The sequence below is a fragment of the Siphateles boraxobius genome, unplaced genomic scaffold, assembly GCF_051911475.1.
Source record: "Siphateles boraxobius isolate OS27281-9 unplaced genomic scaffold, OSU_SipBor_1 41, whole genome shotgun sequence".
NCBI classification, from domain to species: domain Eukaryota; kingdom Metazoa; phylum Chordata; class Actinopteri; order Cypriniformes; family Leuciscidae; genus Siphateles; species Siphateles boraxobius.
In genome coordinates, this window is record NW_027509042.1 from 26979562 (window position 1) to 27002405 (window position 22844).

At 47.0% G+C, this 22844-nt stretch overlaps 1 protein-coding gene across 1 annotated transcript; it reads left to right on the forward strand.

The window, feature by feature from the left end:
- The first annotated feature begins 19624 nt into the window (after window positions 1-19624).
- On the forward strand, window positions 19625-21058 carry LOC143707157 (general transcription factor II-I repeat domain-containing protein 2-like). The gene has a single exon (XM_077199908.1). It carries the CDS (start codon window positions 19625-19627, stop codon window positions 21056-21058), a length of 1434 nt encoding a protein of 477 aa, XP_077056023.1.
- Window positions 21059-22844: the final 1786 nt, after the last annotated feature.

The window sequence follows — 22844 nt, forward strand, 5'->3', positions numbered from 1 at the left end:
AAACAGTGATACTGTCATGAAGATGGAAGGAGAACCCAGGCGCAGACAGCAGATGACACTCAAATGATTTATTTTGGACCAAAACAGAAAACAAAACCCACGAGGGGGTAAAACAGGACTGGAGCAGAGTATAACAAGACTAAGACACGATGACAAACAAAGACTCTGACTTGACAGGAAACAAACTCACAATACTGATTAAACAGGTCTTCAGACAATATACTCACAGGGATTAACACGCAAAGTTAGACAATGTACCGACACAGGACAGCAAACACAAGGGGATTAAATAGGGAGACACTAATGACAAAGACAGGTGAAGCTGACTAGACAAGGACAGGTGAAACTGACTAGACAATAATGACGAGACGAGGATAACAAGGGGGCGGGGTGACGTGACGAGACAACACAAGCACATGGCTCAAAACACAAGACCATGTGCTTGCACACAAAACATGATTCTGTCATGATCCTGCCTCAAGACTAGAGAAAATCAAGGACACGAGGGCAGAATCATGACAGAACCCCCACCTTAAGGAGCGGCTACCAGACGCTCCTCAAGGGGACATCAAACACGGGACATGACAGACTGAGACATCGACACAAACCAACAAAACATGACAAATAACAGTAATGGCAAACACGAAAACACAACAACCGGGTTAGGATGAAACATTAAAAATAAAAAACAAGGAAGAGGTGGTGGAGGAAACACAGAGTTCATGGGGGGTGGTCCAGGGTGAATGGGTGTGCTGGGGGTCTTAGGTCCACGGGATGAGGATGGGGAACGAGGAATCCGGGCTGGCTTGGAGGGGGACACACGAGGGGGGAACTTGGACAAAACAGTACGGGGTTTAGTGGCGACAGGGAAAACAGTCCGGGAACTAGTGGTGACAGGGACAAACGGGGAAACAGTCCGGGGACTAGTGGTAACAGGGACAAACGGGGAAACAGTCCCGGGGCTGGTGGAGACAGGGACGAACGGAGAAACAGTCCGGGGGCTGGTGGAGACAGGGACGAACGGAGAAACAGTCCGGGGGCTGGTGGAGACAGGGACGAACGGAGAAACAGTCCGGGAATTAGTGGAGACAGACTGGGATACTGCTTCAGTGGTAGCAGCAACATATTCAGAGACAGAGGGTGAGGAAATGGGACTCCTGACGGGGGATATAGCAGGCGAAGGGGCAGGACTGGGTGCAGCGATCACAGCGGCAGGCTCGGGGGCTGGAGACAAGACAGGACAAACAGGGTCTTGGAGGATTTTAGCTAGACAAGACAAATAATCAGAGAGGGTCTTGGCAGCAAGGAAGATGGGCATCTCCTGACGAGCAGAAACCGATTTCAGAACCTCTTTTGCGGCTAGATCGGCCGCAAGTCTCTCAGTAGATTCTGGGACGGCGCTAGCTGGAGCGGGCTCATGGACGGCGCTAGCTGGAGCGGGCTCATGGACGGCGCTAGCTGGAGCGGGCTCATGGACGGCGCTAGCTGGAGCGGGCTCATGGACGGCGCTAGCTGGAGCGGGCTCATGGACGGCGCTTGCTGGAGCGGGCTCATGGACGGCGCTTGCTGGAGCGGGCTCATGGACGGCGCTTGAAGTTGCGGGCTCATTGACGGCGCTTGAAGTTGCGGGCTCATTGACGGCGCTTGAAGTAGCGGGCTCATTGACGGCGCTTGAAGTAGCGGGCTCTGGGGCAGCAATCGCGGACTCAGGGGGAGACAGAGACGGAGGACAAGAGGCTCCCTTCCTCCTCTTCTTCCTTCTGGGTCGCGGAGCTGAGTCCGTAGCCAGGCTTGAGACCGGTAAGGGGGGCGAAGAGGGAGACGAAGCAGGTGCTGGCGACTCCACCGCAGGCAAGGGGGATTCCGTGGAGGACGACTCAGACGCTGACTCCCACGACAAACGTCTTCCACGCTTTCCACGGGGGCTGACGGACACGGGTGATGGATCGGGAGTCAGGGTGGAAGACGCTTGGTCCTCCTGTGTCACGACGGCTAACATGCGACCCTCAGGGATGACTGGAAGTGTGGCAGGAGGTGAAAAACCAGGGGGACCTGGCTGCTCCTTCCGAGACAAGTAGTCCACCATGTTGCGAAACGGACGGCGGACCAAACTCTCTCGTTCAGCAAGGGGAGGGAGGACTTTGAGACCCGCGACTAGGTAGCGGTTGACCAGGGTCTCCGGCAGGAAGAACCTCCTCTCCTCAACAACCTGGGCGTACCTCTTCAGGGTCAACTCACCCTGGGGAGGGAAAGGAAGCTTGCCATTGGAACTGTCAGAGATAGCCACGCGCCACCACAGTTCCGGGTCAGAAGGCTGAAGATCAGCGGAGAAGGACTGAACGTCTGCTGGGTTCTTTTCTGGTCGGTACATTCTGTCATGAAGATGGAAGGAGAACCCAGGCGCAGACAGCAGATGACACTCAAATGATTTATTTTGGACCAAAACAGAAAACAAAACCCACGAGGGGGTAAAACAGGACTGGAGCAGAGTATAACAAGACTAAGACACGATGACAAACAAAGACTCTGACTTGACAGGAAACAAACTCACAATACTGATTAAACAGGTCTTCAGACAATATACTCACAGGGATTAACACGCAAAGTTAGACAATGTACCGACAGAGGACAGCAAACACAAGGGGATTAAATAGGGAGACACTAATGCCAAAGACAGGTGAAGCTGACTAGACAAGGACAGACGCTGATGGCGTTCACATGCGCATTAAGAATTGATTCTATAGTTATGTGCGTTTGAATATATGTGCGCAGGTTTGTAATTCCTTACAAACCATGCCTAAACAAACTACTTGTCTATAAATTTTGATGCAGAATTTTTATTTTATCTTATCACTTTGGGTAGGTAGGCGAACCTAAATTCCACAACGCTTTATCTGTAGATTGGTATAGGGATCCTCCATAGGGAGAGGCTAGTTGGCACTTCAGCACTGCATTGTCATCAGGTCCAGGCGAAAGTCCTTCGTCAGATCTGGAAACGGCCTGGATCCAGCAGGCTGCGGGAAAACCTCGGGATAAACAAAGACACTAAAATTAGCGTAGATGCCATTCTTCTTATGATGTAACGAGTACATCAGGATTTGAGGGAAGTGTTCCCAGTTCCGGTTGACCTAATCTAAGCAGCCTAATATTGAATAATAGAAGTATATAGAGTGTTATGTGAATGCTCGGTCAAAGAGATGTGTTTTTAATCTAGCTTTGAACTGACAGACTGTGTCTGCTTCCCGGACAATGTTAGGAAGATTGTTCCAAAGTTTTGGTGCTAAATAGGAAAAGGATCTACCGCCAGCAGTCGATTTATATATTCTAGGTATTATCAACTGGCCGGAGTTTTGAGATCGCAATAGACGTGAAGGACTATAATGCGTTAAGAGCTCGCTCAAGTACTGGGGAGCTAAACCATTTAGTGCTTTGTAAGTAATCAGCAATATTTTAAAATTTATACGATGTTTAATTTGTTTATTAAGCGTGCAGGGCAACCACCCAGTAGAGCATTACAATAATCTAGCCTTGATGTCATGAACGCATGAACTAGTTGTTCCGCATTTGTCAATGAGAGCATATGACGTAATTTAGATATATTTTTAAGATGGAAAAATGCGGTTTCACAGACACTAGACACGTGACTTTCAAATGAAAGATTGGTATCAAAGCGCACACCCAGGTTCCTAACTGACGACGAAGACTTAACAGAGCAGCCATCAATTGTTAGACGGTATTCTAGGTTATTACGTGTGGAAGTTTTTTGTCCAATAATTTGAATCTCTGTTTTTTCAGAATTTAGTAGTAGGAAATTACTAGTCATCCAATTTTTAATATCAACTATGCATTCCGATAATTTTGTGAATTGGTGAGTTTCGTTAGGTTTGGAAGAAATATAGAGCTGAGTATCATCAGCATAACAGTGAAAGCTAATTCCATGTTTCCTAATGATATCTCCTAAAGGTAGCATGTACAGAGTGAACAGCAACGGTCCTAGTACTGAGCCTTGTGGTACGCCATACTGAACTTGTGATCGATAAGACATCTCTTCATTTACTGCTACAAACTGATAGCGGTCAGATAAATATGATTTAAACCATGCTAGTGCAATTCCACTAATCGAGCTGCGGTTGAGACGCGGTGGGAACGCTCTGCGTGATTACGTCTTGAAGCACGTGTAAAATCAGTCCAATGGAAGCCCGCTACGACATAGGTGACGTCATAGACCAGGAAACTATAAAGCAACCCTGAAATCAGACCGCGATTGCTTCTGCACCTTCAGCAAGCGCTCTCTGTATATCTGTCCTTGTCTATTTATTGTTGTCTGTCAAGCCCAATATTTCTATCATTATTATGGCGAGCAAGCAAGATTATAGACGGTGTGTTGTTCCCTGCCCTCGTTATATACGGGTGGGGACACACACATCAGCTTTGTGATGCTTGTTTGGGAGTGGAGCATTTTGGGGTTCGAAATCGGATCTGACAGCGTGGGTTGGGACGGGCCCCGCCCTATCTCAGCTTTCACCTGCAGATCCAGTGTGCTGCGATTTCCAGTTCTGAGGAATTGGTATCGTTAGTGTTTTGTTAAGAAAAAGTGAACAAAACAAATAAAAATATTAAGAAAAATGCAGATGTTTGATTTTTCAATAAATAGGCAGCTCATAACTCTGTTGAATAAAGAGGAGCTTTTAAAAGGAGGCTTTTCTAATGCTGTTGCTAGTTAAATATTTACTGGACAGCTGAACATTATGAGAGTGAAAATAAAAAGAGTTTATTAGATGAAATATATCTAAAAAACAGGAAAACTCTGTATCTCAGCCTCCTCGTAGGGGACTACTGGTTTTTCCCTATCTCCACACTGAGGTGTCGAGATCGTGGAATAAACCGGTTTCTATTTTATGTGTTTAATACCCAAACGTCTAACTAGAGTAATGTTATGGGTATTAAGTATCATGGTATGACAGTGCCTTGGATTATAGAGACGCTTGCAAGCTTTCTCTCTCCCGAGTCGGCGTCATCATTTTTAACCCCGACGTTACCCACCAGCCATCTTTAATAATAAATAAATTTTATTAGGCAGTACTGGTGGGTAAAGTATTTAAGGACATAGATGAATGTGAGGATGTCAGCATTGACTCTATTCGAGAATATATATATATATATATATATATATATATATATGTTTATATGTATACGTTTTTCTGATATAAAAATAAAGAAAAAGAAAGATAAAAATGTCTGTTCTTCTGGACGCTCCGCTTTCAAGAAAACTAAACCTTTCAGCGGCGTTCCAGAGGTTTCTTCCTCACCAATCTATGTTCCTGAAACTGGCATAGAGTACAAAGAAGAAGACCTGATGCCGAGGCTATCAGGCTTCTAAGGGTGGTCCCCTCCTGGGTAGGGACGGTTTTGAGAAATCGTTTCTCCTCGGCGCCCTCTGGGGTGCGACTCTCTGAGGAGGGTCGCAGCGCTGCCAGTTCGGTTGTTCCCTGCCGGTTCGCCGTTCAGGGCACCGAGGTGTCAGCGTCCCCATACGATCCTCCGAGGAGGGTCGTAGAGCAGTCAGTTCGGTCTCCCTGCCGGTTCGCCGTTTCAGGGTGCCGAGGTGCCTGCTTTTTCCTAGGATCCTCCGAGGAGGGTCGTAGGCACTAAGCTAGTTAGAGGTAGGCAAGATCTGAGGACTGTCGTCATCTCTAATAAAGCTTAGACAAGAAGTCCTGTCGAATGAAAAAAAAAAAAAAAAGAGGGACGGTGTTGAGAAATCGTTTCTCCTAACGGCGCCCTCTGGGGTGCGACTCTCTGAGGATGGTCGCAGCGCTGCCAGTTCGGTTGTTCCCTGCCCGGTTCGCCACTTCAGGGCGCCGAGGTGTCAGCGTCCCCGTTCAATCCTCTGAGGAGGGTTGTAGAATGGTCAGTTCGGTTGTTCCCTGCCGGTTAGCCGCTTCAGGGCACCGAAATGGTTGTTCAATCAAATCCAGAGGCCAGTCTCGAGAGACTGGTTCCCTTATCGGAATTTCTGGCAGCGTGGAAACTTCTGCCAAATATTTCTCTATGGGTCCTGCACATAATAGAAAAGGGTTACTGAATTCAGCTCGGTTCTCGTCCGCCCAGATTTCAAGGAGTCCTCCCCACGGTGGTGGACTCACAGCAGGCTCTGGTAATGGAGCAAGAAGTACTGACACTTCTTCGAAAGGGAGCTATAGAAAGGGTTTCTCCTCCCAGCAGAGAGTCAGGGTTTTACAGCCATTACTTCATTGTTCCAAAGAAGGATGGAGGGCTGCGTCCTATTCTAGACCTGCGCCAGTTAAACAGCAGGGTTCAGATACTCAAGTTCAGAATGCTTACACTCAAACAGATTGTATCACAGATTCAGTCCGAGGACTGGTTTGTCACAATAGACTTGAAGGACGCGTACTTCCATGTATCTATCCATCCTCATCACAGGAGGTTCCTGAGGTTCGCTTTCGGGGGCGAAGCATACCAATATCGGGTTCTTCCATTTGGCCTAGGTTTATCTCCCCGCACTTTTACAAAATGCGTGGATGCAGCTCTGGCTCCGTTGAGACTCTAGGGCATCCGCGTATTAAATTACATCGACGATTGGTTGATTTTAGCTCAGTCAGAGCAGGTGGCAGTTCAGCATCGAGATGCTGTTCTGTCCCACATAAAGAGTTTGGGGTTGCGGCTAAACACCAAAAAGAGTGTGCTCCTTCCTGCTCAGAGGACCACTTTTCTAGGTGTAATTTGGGATTCGACCACAATGCAGGCACGCCTGTCTCCTGCTCGTATTTATGCGATTCTCACAGCCGCAAAGAATGTGAAACTAGGCCAGTCACTCACTGTGAAACAGTTTCAGAGACTGTTGGGTCTCATGGCAGCTGCGTCCAACGTTATTACTTTTGGCCTTCTGTACATGAGACCCCTGCAGTGGTGGCTCAGGACCAAGGGGTTTTCTCCGAGGGGAAATCCGTTCCGCAAGATCAAGGTCACGCGGCTATGCCTTCGTGCCTTGGCCTTGTGGAAGAAACCTTGGTTCCTCGCCCAGGGCCCAGTGTTGGGGGCTCCTTGTCGACGCGTCACGCTTTGCGACGGATGCTTCCCTCACGGGATGGGGGGCGGTCATGAGTGGCCGCTCGGCGCAAGGTCTGTGGCAGGACCATCAATGTTCCTGGCACATAAATCGTTTAGAGTTGATGGCGGTATTTCTAGCACTCAAATATTTCCTGCCAGACCTGAGAGGCCATCACGTGTTGGTCCGCACAGACAACACTTCGGTGGTCTCCTATATCAACCATCAGGGGGGTCTGAGGTCACGTCACCTTTGCAAATTGGCCCATCAGATCCTCCTATGGGCCCAGGGTAAGTTACTGTCGCTCAAGGCGGTATATATTCCGGGGCGTCAGAATGTGGGAGCAGATATTCTGTCGAGACTGGGGCTGAGGCCCGGGGAGTGGAGACTTCACCCAGAAGTGGTGGAGTTCCTGTGGGAAAAGTTCGGTCGTGCTCAGGTAGACCTTTTCGCATCATCAGATTCAACCCATTGTCCCATGTGGTTCTCTCTAACGCACCCAGCTCCTCTCGGTCTGGATGCTATGGTGGCAGGTGTGGCCGAGGCTGCACCTGTACGCCTTTCCCCCGATATCTTTGCTTCCGGGGGTTCGCCGAGAAGGGGCTCTTCTGCTTCTAGTAGCCCCTTATTGGCCGACCCGAGTTTGGTTCTCGGACTTGGTGTCTCTTCTGGACGGCTCCCCCTTGGAGATCCCAATCAGGGTGGACCTCCTGTCTCAGGCCGGGGGCACGATATTTCAGCCTCGGCCGGAGTTGTGGAAACTGTGGGCCTGGCCTCTGAGGGGGCCAGGCTCAGGGAGACATGTCTTTCGACCGATGTTGTAGAAACCATTCTTCAATCCAGAGCTACTTCCACGAGAAGGCTCTATGCGCTAAAATGGAAACTTTTCACCACGTGGTGTGTTGAACGTCAGTTAGATCCTGTTAACTGCCCTGTTGGTTCAGTTCTTGATTTTCTGCAAGACCGTTTCTCGGCCAGGTTATCTCCTTCCACCCTAAAGGTTTTACGTGGCGGCTATATCTGCCTACCACACCCCTCTGGGGGGTACTTCTATTGGGAGAAACCCTCTAATTACTCACTTTCTCCGTGGTACATTGAGGTTGAGACCTGCACTGCACGCTAGAGCACCGGCTTGGGACTTGGCCATTGTACTCGAGGGTCTGGCTTTAGCTCCCTTCGAGCCCATCGAGGAGGTTTCTGAAAAGTTCCTCACTCTAAAGACTTTATTTCTCCTTGCTATCTCATCTATCAAGAGAATTGGTGATTTACATGCTTTGTCGGTTCCTCCTTCATGTCTGGAATTTGCACCTGGTATGGTGAAGGCATTTCTCTACCCCAGGTCGGGTTATATTCCTAAGGTCCCACTGAATGTTATGTCCAGTCTGGGCTTTAGATGCCTACGTTCACAGAGCTGCCCTGTGGGGTAAATCTGAGCAACTATTTGTTTGTTTTGGGTCACTCAAGAGAGGATGCCCTGCATCTAAGCAGGTTATGAGTAAATGGATAGTCGAGGCTATTTCATTGGCTTATGAAGCGGCCGGACAGCCTTCACCTATGGCTGTGCGGGCCCATTCTACTCGGAGTATGGCGGCCTCTATGGCCTTAATTTAGGGAGTTTAATGTAAAAAATTTCGGGGGTGTAATGCGGCAGGATGGTCCTCTCCGCATACATTTGTCAGGTTTTATGACCTTGACCTCTCCACTCCTGGGGCGATGTTGCTTGCTTCTTAGTGTGCGCAGGACCTCACACAGAACGGGCATTTGTCACTATGGCGTAGTGGGTATAGGGTTCCCACCGCGTCTCAAACGCAGCTCGAGTTCCCTTGAAAGGGAACGTCTCAGGTTACGTATGTAACCCTGGTTCCCTGATAGGGAACGAGACGCTGCGTTTGCCTGCCATACTTCCTGCATGCCCTGATCGACTTGCTTCAGGTTTTTCAGAAGCTATCGTGGTCTGATTTCAGGGTTGCTTTATAGTTTCCTGGTCTATGACGTCACCTATGTCGTAGCGGGCTTCCATTGGACTGATTTTACACGTGCTTCACGACGTAATCACGCAGAGCGTTCCCACCGCGTCTCAAACGCAGCGTCTCGTTCCCTATCAGGGAACCAGGGTTACATACGTAACCTGAGACGTTTTCTAGTCTATTTAATAGAATGTTGTGGTCAATGGTGTCAAATGCAGCACTAAGATCAAGTAACACTAATAGAGAGATACAACCACGATCGGATGATAAGAGCAAATCATTTGTGACTCTAATGAGAGCTGTCTCAGTGCTATGGTGCGGTCTAAATCCTGACTGGAAATCCTTGCAGATACCATTTCTTTTGAGAAAGGAACACAGTTGTGAGGATAATGAAAGCTTTAGCTTAAGTTCTGTCAGGAAGACTCAATCAGCGCGTCATGCATTACCTCATTCCTATCCAATCAGGTGTTAACATACACTTGTCTGAGTTCGCAGATGCTGACGCTGCCATTCATTTCGACACCTGTCGTTGCAGCACGGGTCGTGTCGTTGGTTTGATCTCACCGGCTCTGGCGGTGCGCGAGTGCGAGACACGCGTGCAGGAAACCAGCGCCAGACACGCGTGCAGGAAACCAGCACATGGGCTTAAATCTCATGATCTCCTTACATGGTTTTCAAGTTCAACTTTCAAGGCTTTTACGCTGGTTTCCAAGTTTTAGTAGGCGCTTGCAGCAGCCATTGTTAACTTACCCCCCTTTACTTTGACAAACTTCATTTAGGTAAGTATATTAACTTGGCTACTCAGCTGCTCACTTCATCAGCGGTAAAGTTCAAATTGGTGACGCAGCAGTTTTCTTAAACTGCTGATTCAGAGATTACAACGCAACATACTGTAACGCTTAAACAGTAGGACCGCATAGCTCGCTGAACTGTTGTAGCAAAGTGTAAGCAGATTCACGTAACTGTCACAGCTCAGTGGTAATTTATTTTTTAGTGTCGTTGACTCCACGCTCATAGGGTGTAACGTCTGTCAGAGTTTGATGTCTGCCCAGATGAAAAATAGGAAAGACAGTGCAAACGAACTGGTAGTTCCACGAGTCTTTTATAGTTGCTTTCTTTCAGTTAAGCACACTCTTCACATACATGCCGAAAGAGCGGCTGTTAACAGGGAAAAGAAAACACTCCGTAAAACGCTACTAATCAAAGTGGAAGTAAACAGATTATAATAAAACAGCAGTCAGCGATAGAGCGGTCATCTTCCTCTTAGCGCGAGCATTCACCTTCTCACTCTGCGTGCGCCCTCACATAAGAACAGCACGCATACAATAACGTACGCCATAGAAGAAGTCATCTTAAAGGCATATAAACATTAATATCATGAACACTATTTAACACTAGGTGGCCGTTACAAGGGCAGTTTGCTAAATACATCAACTGCGTTGCCGAACAGAATTAAACAAGTTTAAGAGCAAATTAAATATTAAATGGGATCTATATATTTTCAGCTCGTGCTCCTCATCTGCTCACTCAACATTGTGAGAGCGCCTTAGTTCCATCTTAAAGGAGCAGTAGCCTATACCTATCAACTTGTTTACGCCATTCTTAAATTCGTTATCGCTTCGGCATTTATGGAGACGTTTTTGCAAATCACTTTCCAATCACAAAGATCTCTACTCACACCTAGATGATTGCAGACTTCCTAAAAATAAATAAATAAATCGTAAAATGTGAAAAACATGTAAATGACCATATCTTAAAAGAAAGAAGCTGAGCTTAAGAGCAAGTTGGTCATTGGACGTTAATCATGCTTAGAAGATGGTAGCATACTTAGGGCTTAATGGGCATGTAGCAGGAGTATATAATTCGAAGGAAAGAAATTCTATATTTACAAGTGCTGATAATTCTCTATAACAATTTTACATTATATATATATATATATATATATATCGTATCATATCATCAATATATTTTAAATACTTAAGTTTTAAGTTCTTCAATAACAAAAACACGGTATAATCGCCATAACTCAAATTTTTCTGGTGACGAATCCAATTTTGTTATAGAAATAATTACGTTATATGTATTTGGTATTAAATGTACAGAGAAGGCAGACTAAGGATGCTCAGGTCAAAGGTCATTTACTTAGCCAAAACAAGCTTAACACAGTAGTATTAACAGGAGTTATAAGTTAGATTATAACATCTAAACCAATCACCAGAACAAATCACAGTCAAGGAGACTCAAGTGACATATTTACTCATCTGTACAATTTAAATGTTAATTTATTTCTATTCAAGGGACTCACCGGTTGCCATGGCCAGAGATTCTCAGCCGAAAAAAAAAAAAAAAAAAAACTTTCTTCCTACAAGAGCAACTCGAGAGTATGTCAGGTATATGCTGCGCAGCTGAGAAATGGATACTACGCTCAAAAGTCAACATTAGAATATCAGTGTGATTGAGGTAGTATCTTATCGCTATGCCATCACCTTACTTCAGGTAAGTATCGTACTAAGATTAATAAGATTAAGATTTAGCGGTTAGAAGATTTACCAAGCCAGCTCAGGCTTCGTTCATCCGCGCTTCACAAAAATTTAACCTATAGCGGCTGTTAACATCCTTTCGGGTTCGAAGAGATTGCAAAACGTATACGTTGTATGTGCTAACAAGCTTGGTCTAACAAAGTCTCTAATTGGATGATTAAGGTCGTTCACATTCTCTGGCCCTGCAATTCATCACCTACGGGCATTCGTGCTTTAGTCTTCAGGCTTCAGACAACCTTTGCCCTTTAGCAACCCATATTCATCACCCTGCCCTCTAACAGAGTTCAAATTAGTCTCTCTGCTCAATCCAGCTAGACCGTATATCACCGAAGGCTTGGCTCCCTACTCCTAAGAAACGTATTCTGCCTTATTTGTTTATAATGTTCGCTTTTCTTTTCAGATTCTTCTATTTCCATTCTGATCACGGCCGGTTGTTCCTTCGTCATCAACAAATACGAAACCAATGCGTGATTGGTCTCCGGTGCCCCTAGGGCGTGTGAAAGGTTTGGCTCGGAATACCCCACGGATGTTTTCGTATAACATGCTGGAATTGTCATTCGAGGGTGAGTAAAGCGCATAGTTTTTGTCTGTCCCTTTGGATGCAGTTGGGCTGCTGCTCCCGACACGGGTGCGGAATTTCAACAGCTTGTTCGCAGTTTCGATTACCTCTCACAGAAAAATTTCAAAACTATTAGCTTCATGTTCAAACCGAAGTCAGATGGAGAGACTCAAGAGGCGTCAACATGTAGCAACATTCCGAATGGTTAGCAACATTCCGAATGGTTAGCAACATTCCGAATGGTTAGTTGACAAATGTAGCTTATGCGTAGCTATTTTCTAGTCACTAGCTATCTTTAGCTATTCCGTCTCGATATTCTATAAATCATGCTCCATGGGCAGGATTCATGTAAATTTAGGGTTGTGATGCACTAACCTAGGAGGAATGTTGCGTGGTTCCTCTCAGCGCTGTTGTAGTCCTTAAAAGGAATTTCTAAATGAAATTCTCCCATTGCTCGAACTTTGAGTGTTGTAACTTTGCACATGTTGGTTATGCTTAAATGGCAACATTACACACTAAGAAAGTTAGGAAAGCAAATCCATCCAACCAACCTTTTATTACCTCCCGCCCGCAACAGTCTCTTTTCCTATTGTTATATTCAGATTGTAACCGGGTTGTTTACAGTGTTCATGACTCATGCATCCAGGGGATTCACTCCGACCTTACCCATGGCCTTTTCTGATTCGGTTTCTCGCCTAATTTCTTTACTCTTCTTAAGAACTCTAAGAATGACTCTCAAGGCTCAGGTATCACATTAACATTTTCTAAAATGGTGATTAAATGTGTCCCTTCTCATCTATGGAAAAAAAAAAAAAAAAATTATATTTATCCTAACTACTGGAGCACCTCTCTCTAAAGCCTGGTTTAGGACTCATTTAGTTTCTGCCCACAAAGCTGCTGTTTACCCCCCTCCCTTTATACCGGTCATTCGTTCCGGATCGGGGCAGCCACCACAGCAGCCGAACGAGGTGTGTCTACATCAGCCATCAAAATAATGGGAAGATGGTCTTCCTCAGCTTTCGAATCCTACATAAGAACTGATTCAAAAATTATCATCGAAGCCCAGCAAGCTCTCCATTAATAATCCAGGTAAATCCTCTCGCAACTACTGGTGGTGGTGGTACTACGAGCGCGGTGGTGGTACTATCCACTTGAGCGCAGTTCAATTTGCACCATCTGATAATGCCCCTCTGTACTCGTCTGCGTTTGTGTTTTGTCCCGCGGTGTCTACGCCCGTCTTCTGTCTTTATGTGATCCTCCTCGGCCACTAGTTTAGCTGTGGTCCGTGCAGGCTATCATAGCTTTGTCCTTACGGTCCATCGCGGCCTGGTCTGTCTGGTCTAGTGGCCTTGTTTCGTGAATATTGTCTTTCATGTGGCATTAGCGGCCGGTGTGGCTCCTAAGCGGTCTCGTCTCTGTGGTCTCCCATGGCCGTGTGGCCTATTGTGGCCTTGTCCTCTAAGGTCCATCGTGACCTAGTGACCTCTAGGGGTCCTGGTTTTATGTGGCTCTATGGCCGTGTCTACGATTAGCTCGTTATGTGTGGCATATTGAAGCCTGTCCTATATGTGGCCATCCATGGTCTGTGGTCCATCGCGACCTTCTGTGTGGCTTAGCAGCTCTTTCTTATAGGTTTGTCTTCATGTGGCATTAGCGGCCGGTGTGGCACCTAAGCGGTCTCATCTCTGTGGTCTCCCATGGCCGTGTGGCCTACCGTGGCCTTGTCCTCTAAGGTCCATCGTGGCCTAGTGACCTCTAGGGGTCCTGGTTTTATGTGGCCCTATGGCCGTGTCTACGATTAGCTCGTTATGTGTGGCATATTAAAGCCTGTCCTATATGTGGCCATCCGTGGTCCGTGGTCCATCGCGACCTTCTATGTGGCTTAGCAGCTCTGTCTATTAGGTTTGTCTTCATGTGGCATTAGCGGCCGGTGTGGCTCCTAAGCGGTCTCGTCTCTGTGGTCTCCCATGGCCGTGTGGCCTACCGTGGCCTTGTCCCCCAAGGTCCATCGCGGCCTAGTGACCTCTAGTTTCGTGTAGCCTAATGGCTGTGTCTATGATTAACTCGTTATGTGTGGGCTATTGAAGCCCGTCGTACATTTGGCTACCAGGGCCCGCGGTCAAGCTGACCTCGTGTTTATGTGGTCTATCATGGCCTGTGGTCAAGCTGACCTCGTGTTTATGTGGTCTATCATGGCCTGTGGTCAAGCTGACCTTGTGTTTATGTGGTCTATCATGGCCTGTGGTCAAGCTGACCTTGTGTTTATGTGGTCTATCACGGCCTGTGGTCAAGCTGACCTTGTGTTTATGTGGTCTATCATGGCCTGTGGTCAAGCTGACCTCGTGTTTATGTGGTCTATCATGGCCTGCGGTCAAGCTGATCTTGCGTTTGTGTGGTCTATCATGACCTGTGGTCAAGCTGACCTTGTGTTTATGTGGTCTATCATGGCCTGTGGTCAAGCTGACCCCGTGTTTATGTGGTCTTGCGTGATGGTCCATTGGGCCCGGTTCTATATAAATATATAAATAAATAATTTCGTAAATAAATATTCATCATCTTATCTGTATTCTTCTTTCTCCTTTCAGGAACTGCAGGATCCACGACTGGTGGGTATATTTATTTACAGTTCTTTGGGGGTGGGCTCCGTCCTCGTGGAATTATTCTTCCACTTCTCTTTGGGGGTCGGCTGCGCCCCCGCCTTCTTCTCAGGCGGGACATGCAGATTCGGCTAACCTCGCTTTGCTCGCTAAGGACGGGGCCTACGCCAAAGAACTTATAAATTTATGCTTGCTGAGCTGTCAATAAATGTATACAGCTTTTCAATTAATCTCCCGAGTCTTTCTGGTAGAACTGCCTTTTCTAATATCTTTGACAGAAAAGGTAGATTTGAGATCGGCCTGTAATTGACTAATTCTGTAGGGTCAAGTTGCGTTTTTTCAACAAGCGGTTTAATCATAGCCAGCTTAAAGGTTTTTGGTACGTATCCTAGAGACAAAGATGAATTAATGATGTTAAGAAGAGGATCTATGACTTCTGGAAGCATCTCTTTCAGTAGTTTAGTCGGTATAGGGTCTAACATACATGTTGTCGATTTAGATGAATTAACGAGTTTGCAAAATTCTTCCTCTCCTATGGCAACAAATGAATCAAATTTTACCTCGGGGAGACTATAATGCACTCCCTGATGTGATGCTGTAGTAGACGGTTGCATAGTTATAATTTTGTCCCTAATATTATCAATCTTATAAGTGAAGAAGTTCATAAAGTCATTACTGCTGTGTTTCCTGGAAACTTCTGGGCTTAAAGCTTTCTTTTTCGTTAGTGTAGCCACTTTTTCAAATAAATACCTTGGATTATGTTTATTTTCTTCTAATAGGGTTGAAAAATAAGCAGATCTAGCAGCTTTTAAAGCCTCTCTGTAAGCAATCGAGCTCTCCTTCCATGAAATCCAAAATACCTCTAGTTTTGTTTTCTTCCAGTTGCGCTCCATTTTTCTGGCTGCTCTCTTAAGGGCCCGGGTGTGCTCGTTGTACCACGGTGTTGGACTATTTTCTTTAATCTTCTTTAAGCGCAACGGAGCAACTGTATCTAAAGTGCTGGAAAGGAGAGAGTTAAAAGTTTCTGTTGCAATATCAAGTTCTTCTAAGCTATCTGGGATGCTGAGACGATGAAACTGATTAGGAAGATTATTGATAACGCAATCTTTAGTGGCAGAAGTGATAGGTCTAACATACTTGTAACACAGAGTTGGCTTTGCAGCCTTGGCTAAATGTAATTTACATGAGACTAGATAATGATCTGAGATGTCGTCGCTCTGCTGCAGAATTTCAACAGCATCAACATTGATTCCATGTGATAATATTAGATCTAGAGTATGATTACGACAATGAGTAGGTCCTGAGACGTGTTGTCTAACTCCAATAGAGTTAAGAATGTCTTTAAATGCCAATCCCATTGCATCTTTTCCATTATCTACATGTATATTAAAATCACCAACAATTAGGACTTTATCTGCAGTCAATACTAATTCTGATAGAAAGTCAGCAAATTCTTTGATAAAATCTTTATGGTGCCCTGGTGGCCTGTAGACAATTGCCAGCAGAATTCTCAAACTTGATTTATTGTTTACATTATATATTTTTACATTAAGCACCAACACTTCAAAATAAATATATTTTAAAATAGATTTTTTAGTGGTTTTGAAAATATTACTATAAATTACACCAACACCTCCCCCTTTGCCTTTCAGGCGAGGTTCATGTTTATAACAGTAATCATGAGGGGTGGACTCATTTAAAGTAATGTAATCGTCTGGTTTTAGCCAGGTTTCTGTCATACACAGCACATCTAGGTTATAATCTGAAATCATATCATTAACTATGAGTGCTTTTGAAGTAAGGGATCGAATATTCAGCAACCCAAGCTTTATCGTTTGCTCATCTGTATTACATCTATTTTTTATTTGTTGAATATCAATTACATTTTTAACCTTAGATCGGTTTGGAAGTTTTTTGGATTTCCAAATTCGGGGAACAGACACAGTCTCTATATGATGATATCTAGGTGAAAGAGGCTCTATGTGATGGGATTTATCTGACCTTGGTGACGCGAGGCCGCTAGCAGACGGTCGGTTTAGCCAGTTTGTCTGCTTCCTGACCTGAGCCCCAGATTGTCATGTTTTGTCTCTAAGACTATGAGCCAAATTACTAGAGAGAAGAGCAGCACCATTCCAGGAGGGATGACTACCATCTCTTTTCAACACGTCCGGTTTTCCCCAAAAACTTTTCCAATTGTCTATGAATTCTATATTATTTTGCGGACACCACTTAGACAGCCAGCCATTGAGTGATGACAATCTGCCAACTATCTCATCACTCCTTCGAACAGGAAGGGGGCCAGAGCAAATTACAGTGAGTAATGGGAGTAGGGAACGGAGTCGTTACGTCGGATGACGACGAATGGGCGTTTTGCCTAGAAACCCAATCATCTTCGTGTATTATAAAACGAGCCAATGGCGATGAAATGCCATGGGTCTGCGGAATTTGCATAGCGTATCTCCGCCCCACCACGTGGGTATAAAAGGAGAGACGCCGACATAGGCAGATCATGTCTTCGCTGAGGAGCCGAGACTGAACTCAGGTGTCTACCCAGCGGTACAGCGGAAGTGGCAGGGAGACGTAACGTCTCCATTCCCTGCTCAGGGAACGAGGGTTACATACGTAGACGTTCCCTTTCTTAGTCACTCCGAGTTACGTCGGATGACGACGAATGGGGGTCCCCGTGTAATCACGCCACCTTCACAGCTGTCTTCCAGTGCCCTGCGAAAGTCTGATCCCCCTGTCGTGATACTGGCACGGACGAAGGAGTCCTACTTAACAGCAGTGGCTCAGTGGTTCATGTAGGTTATCTACAAACCGAAAGGTTGGTGGTTCAATCCCCGGTTCCACCTGACCAAGTGTCGAGGTGTCCATGAGCAAGACACCTAACCCCAACTGCTCCCGACGAGCTGGGTGGCGCCTTGCATGGCTGACACCGCCGTCGGTGTATGAATGTGTGTATGAATGGGTGAATGTGAGGCAACTATGTAAAGCGCTTTGGTGGCCATTCGGTCTGTGAAAGCGTGTCGGCTTTTTTTTATCCTGCATTTATCCTGCAGATAAATGCAGTCCATTTACCATTTAACACAGGACTACCAAGGTACACTGGGAAGCATATCTCTGAGGAAATATGCCGCAGCATGCCTACCCGTAGGGAGGACTTAAGAATACACATATGGCCGGAGGACTACATATGGAGGAACGCTTGAGTGACCAGCCCGTGGGGTGGCAACTTTCAACTCCAGGAGAGGCAAGGTGGCTTGCCGAGGGAAAGACACATGCTCAAGGAGGCTTACAGTGGAAATACACATGTGGGGGTTACTCAGGGGAGGAACCATGCACACGGAGGCACCTAGCCGACGCACAGGCAATAGACACTGGCGCCAGCGTCAACAGTGCTGGAGGAACTCAGGGCTTCAGGGAGGAGGCTCACCTGAGGAAATTATCGCACGTATCCAGTCCATGGAGTGGAATGGCGAGCAAGCGAAGACACCTGAGCGGGTCCAGTACTAGCTGACTGGAGCGAGTACACGAGAGGACACAGGCTCCACTCGGAGATTATAAAATCTGGCGAATGTGTTGGGTGTCGCCCAGCCTGCAGCTCTACAGATGTCTGCCAGCGAGGCGCCATTCGCTAGAGCCCAAGAGGAAGCCACACTCCGGGTGGAGTGGGCTGTCACACCAAGGGGGCACGGTCGGCGTCCACTATCCAGTGGGACAACCTCTGCTTTGAGAGAGCCTTTCCCTTCAGTCTCCCACCATAACAGACAAAGAGCTGGTCTGAGGTCCTGAAACACTGCGTCCTGTCTACGTAAGCACGGAGAACGCGTACTGGACAGAGCAGTGCCAAGGCTGGGTCTGCCTCCTCCAGGGGCAGTGCTTGCAGGTTCACCACCTGGTCCCGGAAGGGAGTGGTGGGAACCTTGGGCACATATCCAGGCCGGGGTCTCAGGATCACGTGAGAGTGACCGGGCCCGAATTCCAGGCACGCTTCGTCAACGGAGAATGGCTGCAGGTCCCCTACCCTCTTGATGGAGGCCAATGCAACCAGGAGCGCTGTCTTCATAGACAGAAACTTAAGCTCAACTGATTGCAGAGGCTCGAAGGGAGCCCTCCGCAAGGCATTTAACACCACTGAGAGGTCCCAAGAGGGAACGAGAGGAGGGCGAGGAGGATTCAGTCTCCTCGCTCCTCTCAGGAACCTGACGATCAGGTCGTGCTTCCCCTTAGACCAGGGGTCCCCAAACTACGGCCCGCGGGCCGAATACGGCCCGCCCCCACATTTGGACCGGCCCTCTGAACAATGCCATGCAGAGAAATATTTTTACAATTTAATTTTAAAAATGTTTTAATCATATCATATTTGATAATACATATTGGCTTTCAAAATAAAATTTCCCTTAGTTATAATTATTAAAGTAGCCAAATTATTTGTTAGATTCACCCGGATTAACGTTCCATCATGATCGAGCGGGTGCACGCGATCCAGCAAGAAAATTTAAAGTGACAACAAAATGGCCAAACGGTTGGGAAAGAGAAAAGTTCATTCAGAATGCAGGGTATTTAACCAAAAGTGGACAAGTGATTATTTTTTTGTTCAATGCAAAGAAATGGCTGTTTGCCTCATCTGTCAAGAAACAGTCTCCGTGTTCAAAGAATACAATCTGCGCCGACACTATGAAACCCGCCACAGAGACAAGTATGCGAGTTTACAAGGCCAAATGAGAGCAGACAAAGTGTCGAAGCTAAAAAGTGGACTATCTGCTCAGCAAAATACGTTTGTACGGCAAACCCAGTTGAACCAGTCATCCATTCGAGCTAGCTTTCAGGTAGCTAAACTGATTGCAACCTGCGGTAGGCCATTCAGTGATGGTGAGTTCGTAAAGAAATGTATGAATGCTGTTGCGGAGGAGGTGTGCCCCGATAAGAAAGACGTCTTAAATGCGGTGAGTCTGTCCGCTAGTACAATCACCAGACGAATTGAAGAAATGGGGTATAATGTATATGCCCAGCTGAAGGAAGAAGTGAAAGAATTAGATTTTTTTGCATTAGCGCTGGATGAAAGTAATGACGTGCAGGACACGGCACAGCTGCTCATTTTTCTTCGCGGAGTTAGCTCAAACTTTGAAGTGTCCGAGGAGCTGGCAGCCCTAAAAAGTCTCAAAGGTACTACGACAGGGGAGGATATTTTTGGTAAAGTGTGCCAAACGATAGAAGAGTTGGATCTAGACTGGTCTAAGCTGGCCAGCATCACGACTGACGGAGCTCCTAGTATGGTTGGCGCGTCAAGGGGACTGATAGGACGCATGAATAAAGAAATGGAGGAAAGAGGTCTCATGCCACCTTTACAAGTACACTGTCTAATTCACCAGCAAGCACTGTGCTGCAAAGTTCTGAAGTGGGAATCGATTATGAAAGTGGTGGTGTCATGTATAAACTTCATCAGAGCAAACGGACTTAAACACAGGCAGTTCCAAGCCTTTCTGTCCGAGCTAGAGTCTTCTCACGAAGATGTGCTTTACCACACAGAAGTCCGATGGTTAAGCCGGGGCAGAGTTTTGAGGCGTTTTTACGAGCTGCTACCCGAAATCAATGTTTTTCTTCTGACAAAGGGAAAAACTGTCCCAGAACTGATCGACACAAAATGGAAATGTGAACTCGCCTTTTTAACAGATGTGACAGAAATGTTGAATGGCCTTAACGTGCAGCTCCAAGGCAAGGGGAAACTAATATGTGACATGTATTCCCACATAAAAGCATTTGAGGTGAAACTAACACTGCTTGTGGGACAAGTGCAAAAGCAAGACTTCACCCATCTCCCTGTTACCCAAAGCCTCTCAGCTGAGAAACCAGTGGTCCCATTCCCAGCTGAAAAGTCAGTGGAAGCGCTGGAAATGCTGAAGGCGGAGTTTGATGTGCGATTCCGTGAGCTACATGTCCACGCTAAAGAAATCCGCCTTTTTCAGAACCCTTTTGCTTCTGACATTGACGAAGCCCTGCCTTCTTATCAGTTTGAGTTGGCTGAGTTACAGAACTGTGATGTTCTGAAAGACGCGTTTAAGCCCAACAGTCTCATTGAATTCTATACTGCCCTCCCTAACGAGACCTACCCAAACATCAGAAAGAATGCAATGAAGATGTCCACACTTTTTGGCAGCACGTATATCTGTGAGCAAACCTTTTCACGCATGAAACTCATGAAAAATCCGATGAGATCAAGACTCACTGATGAACATTTGCATCAGTCTTTGAGACTGGCTGTGACAGGAATGGAACCTGACATTGGACTTCTCACCAGCCAGAAACAAGCCCATAGTTCACACTGATTAGCCTAATACGCATGAGTAAGTAAATAATTTGATTTCAATAGCAATGAATATGAAAAAATGTCATTACGATAGTAATAATGCTCTTTTAATAGGCTATATATCACTTGATATGTATGGTGCATAAATAATAAATTAATCTAGCATTAGGAGGCATAATACTGTAAATCCATTTAAAATCATAATAAAGTCTCCACAATAAATCACTCCGGCCCATGCCATTTTCTGTTAGACTACGGCCCTACATTATAGAAAGGAAAAATGATGTGGCCCTCATAGAAAAAAGTTTGGGGACCCCTGCCTTAGACTTACCTTCAACTGCTTCGTGATATGCGGCGATAGCGGCTACATACACATTCAGGGTGGAGGGAGACAGCCTTCGCTCCAGCCCATCTTGCAGGAAGGAAAGCACGACACTGATCGAGCATCTCCTGGGGTCTTCTCGGCGAGAAGAGCACCAGTTGACGAAGAGGTTCCACTTCAACGCATAGACATGTCTCGTGGACGATGCTCTAGTGGAAGTGATGGTAGCCGCCACCGCTGGTGGCTGGGTACTCAAACCTGCCTCGTCCTGTCCAGGAGCCACACGTGGAGCCTCCAAAGATTGGGTCGAGGGTGCCAGAGGGTGCCCCGTCTCTGAGAAAGGAGATCCTTCCTCAGAGGAATTGGCCAAGGAGGTGCTGTCGCGAGGAGTATCAGTTCGGAGAACCAGGTCCGGGTGGGCCTGTACGGCGCAACCAGAATGACCTGCTCCTCGTCCTCCTTGATCTTGCACAAGGTCTGTGCGAGAAGGCTCACTGGGGGAAACGCATATTTGCGTAGGCCCCGCGGCCAGCTGTGCGCCAGTGCATCCGTGCCGAGGGTGCCCTCGGACAGGGAGTAATACAGGGCGCAATGGGATGAGTCGTGGGAGGCAAACAGGTCTATCTGTGCGTCCCCGAACTGGTCCCAAATCAGCTGGACCGACTGGGGATGGAGTCGCCATTCGCCGGAGATGGGCCGAAACGTGACAGCTCGTCGGCTGCAAAGTTCTGATCTCCCGGAATGTAGATAGCACGAAGGGACCTCAGGTGCTTCTGACTCCATAAAAGGAGGTGGCGTGCGAGTTGCGACATACGGCGGGAGCGTAGACCACTCTGACGGTTGATGTACGCTACTGTCGCGGTATTGTCTGAACGGACTAGTAGGTGTTGACCCTTGAGCAACGTGTGAAAACGGTGCAGGGCAAGGCGTACTGCCGCCAACTTGAGGCAATTGACATGCAGAAGGCGCTGGGGTCCTGTCCAGGAGCCCGCGGCGGCATGTCCGTTGCACATGGCGCCCCAGCCCGTGGAAGAGGAATCTGTGGAGACAACAACATGCCTGGAAACTCGTTCTAGGGGAACTCTGGCCCGTAGAAAACTTAGGTTCCTCCACGGGGTGAAGGTCTGACGGCTGGTCGGAGTCACTGGAACTCGGAGCGTGCCATGATGCCATGCCCACCTCGGGACTCGATCGCGAAGCCACAGCTGGAGTGGTCTCATATGAAGCAATCCGAGTGGCGTTGCCGCGGCTGCAGATGCCATATGCCCCAGGAGCCTCTGAATCAATTTCAGTGGGACCGCACTCTTGCTATCGAACTGTCGAAGACAAGTCAGCAGTGAGTGTGCGCGCTCGCTCGTAAGCTGTGCGGACATGGCGACGAGTCGATCTCCATACCGAGAAGAGAGATCCTCTGCACGGGGCAGAGTTTGCTCTTGTCCCAGTTGACCCGAAGGCCCAGAAGCACAGAAGGGTCTGCTAGGTG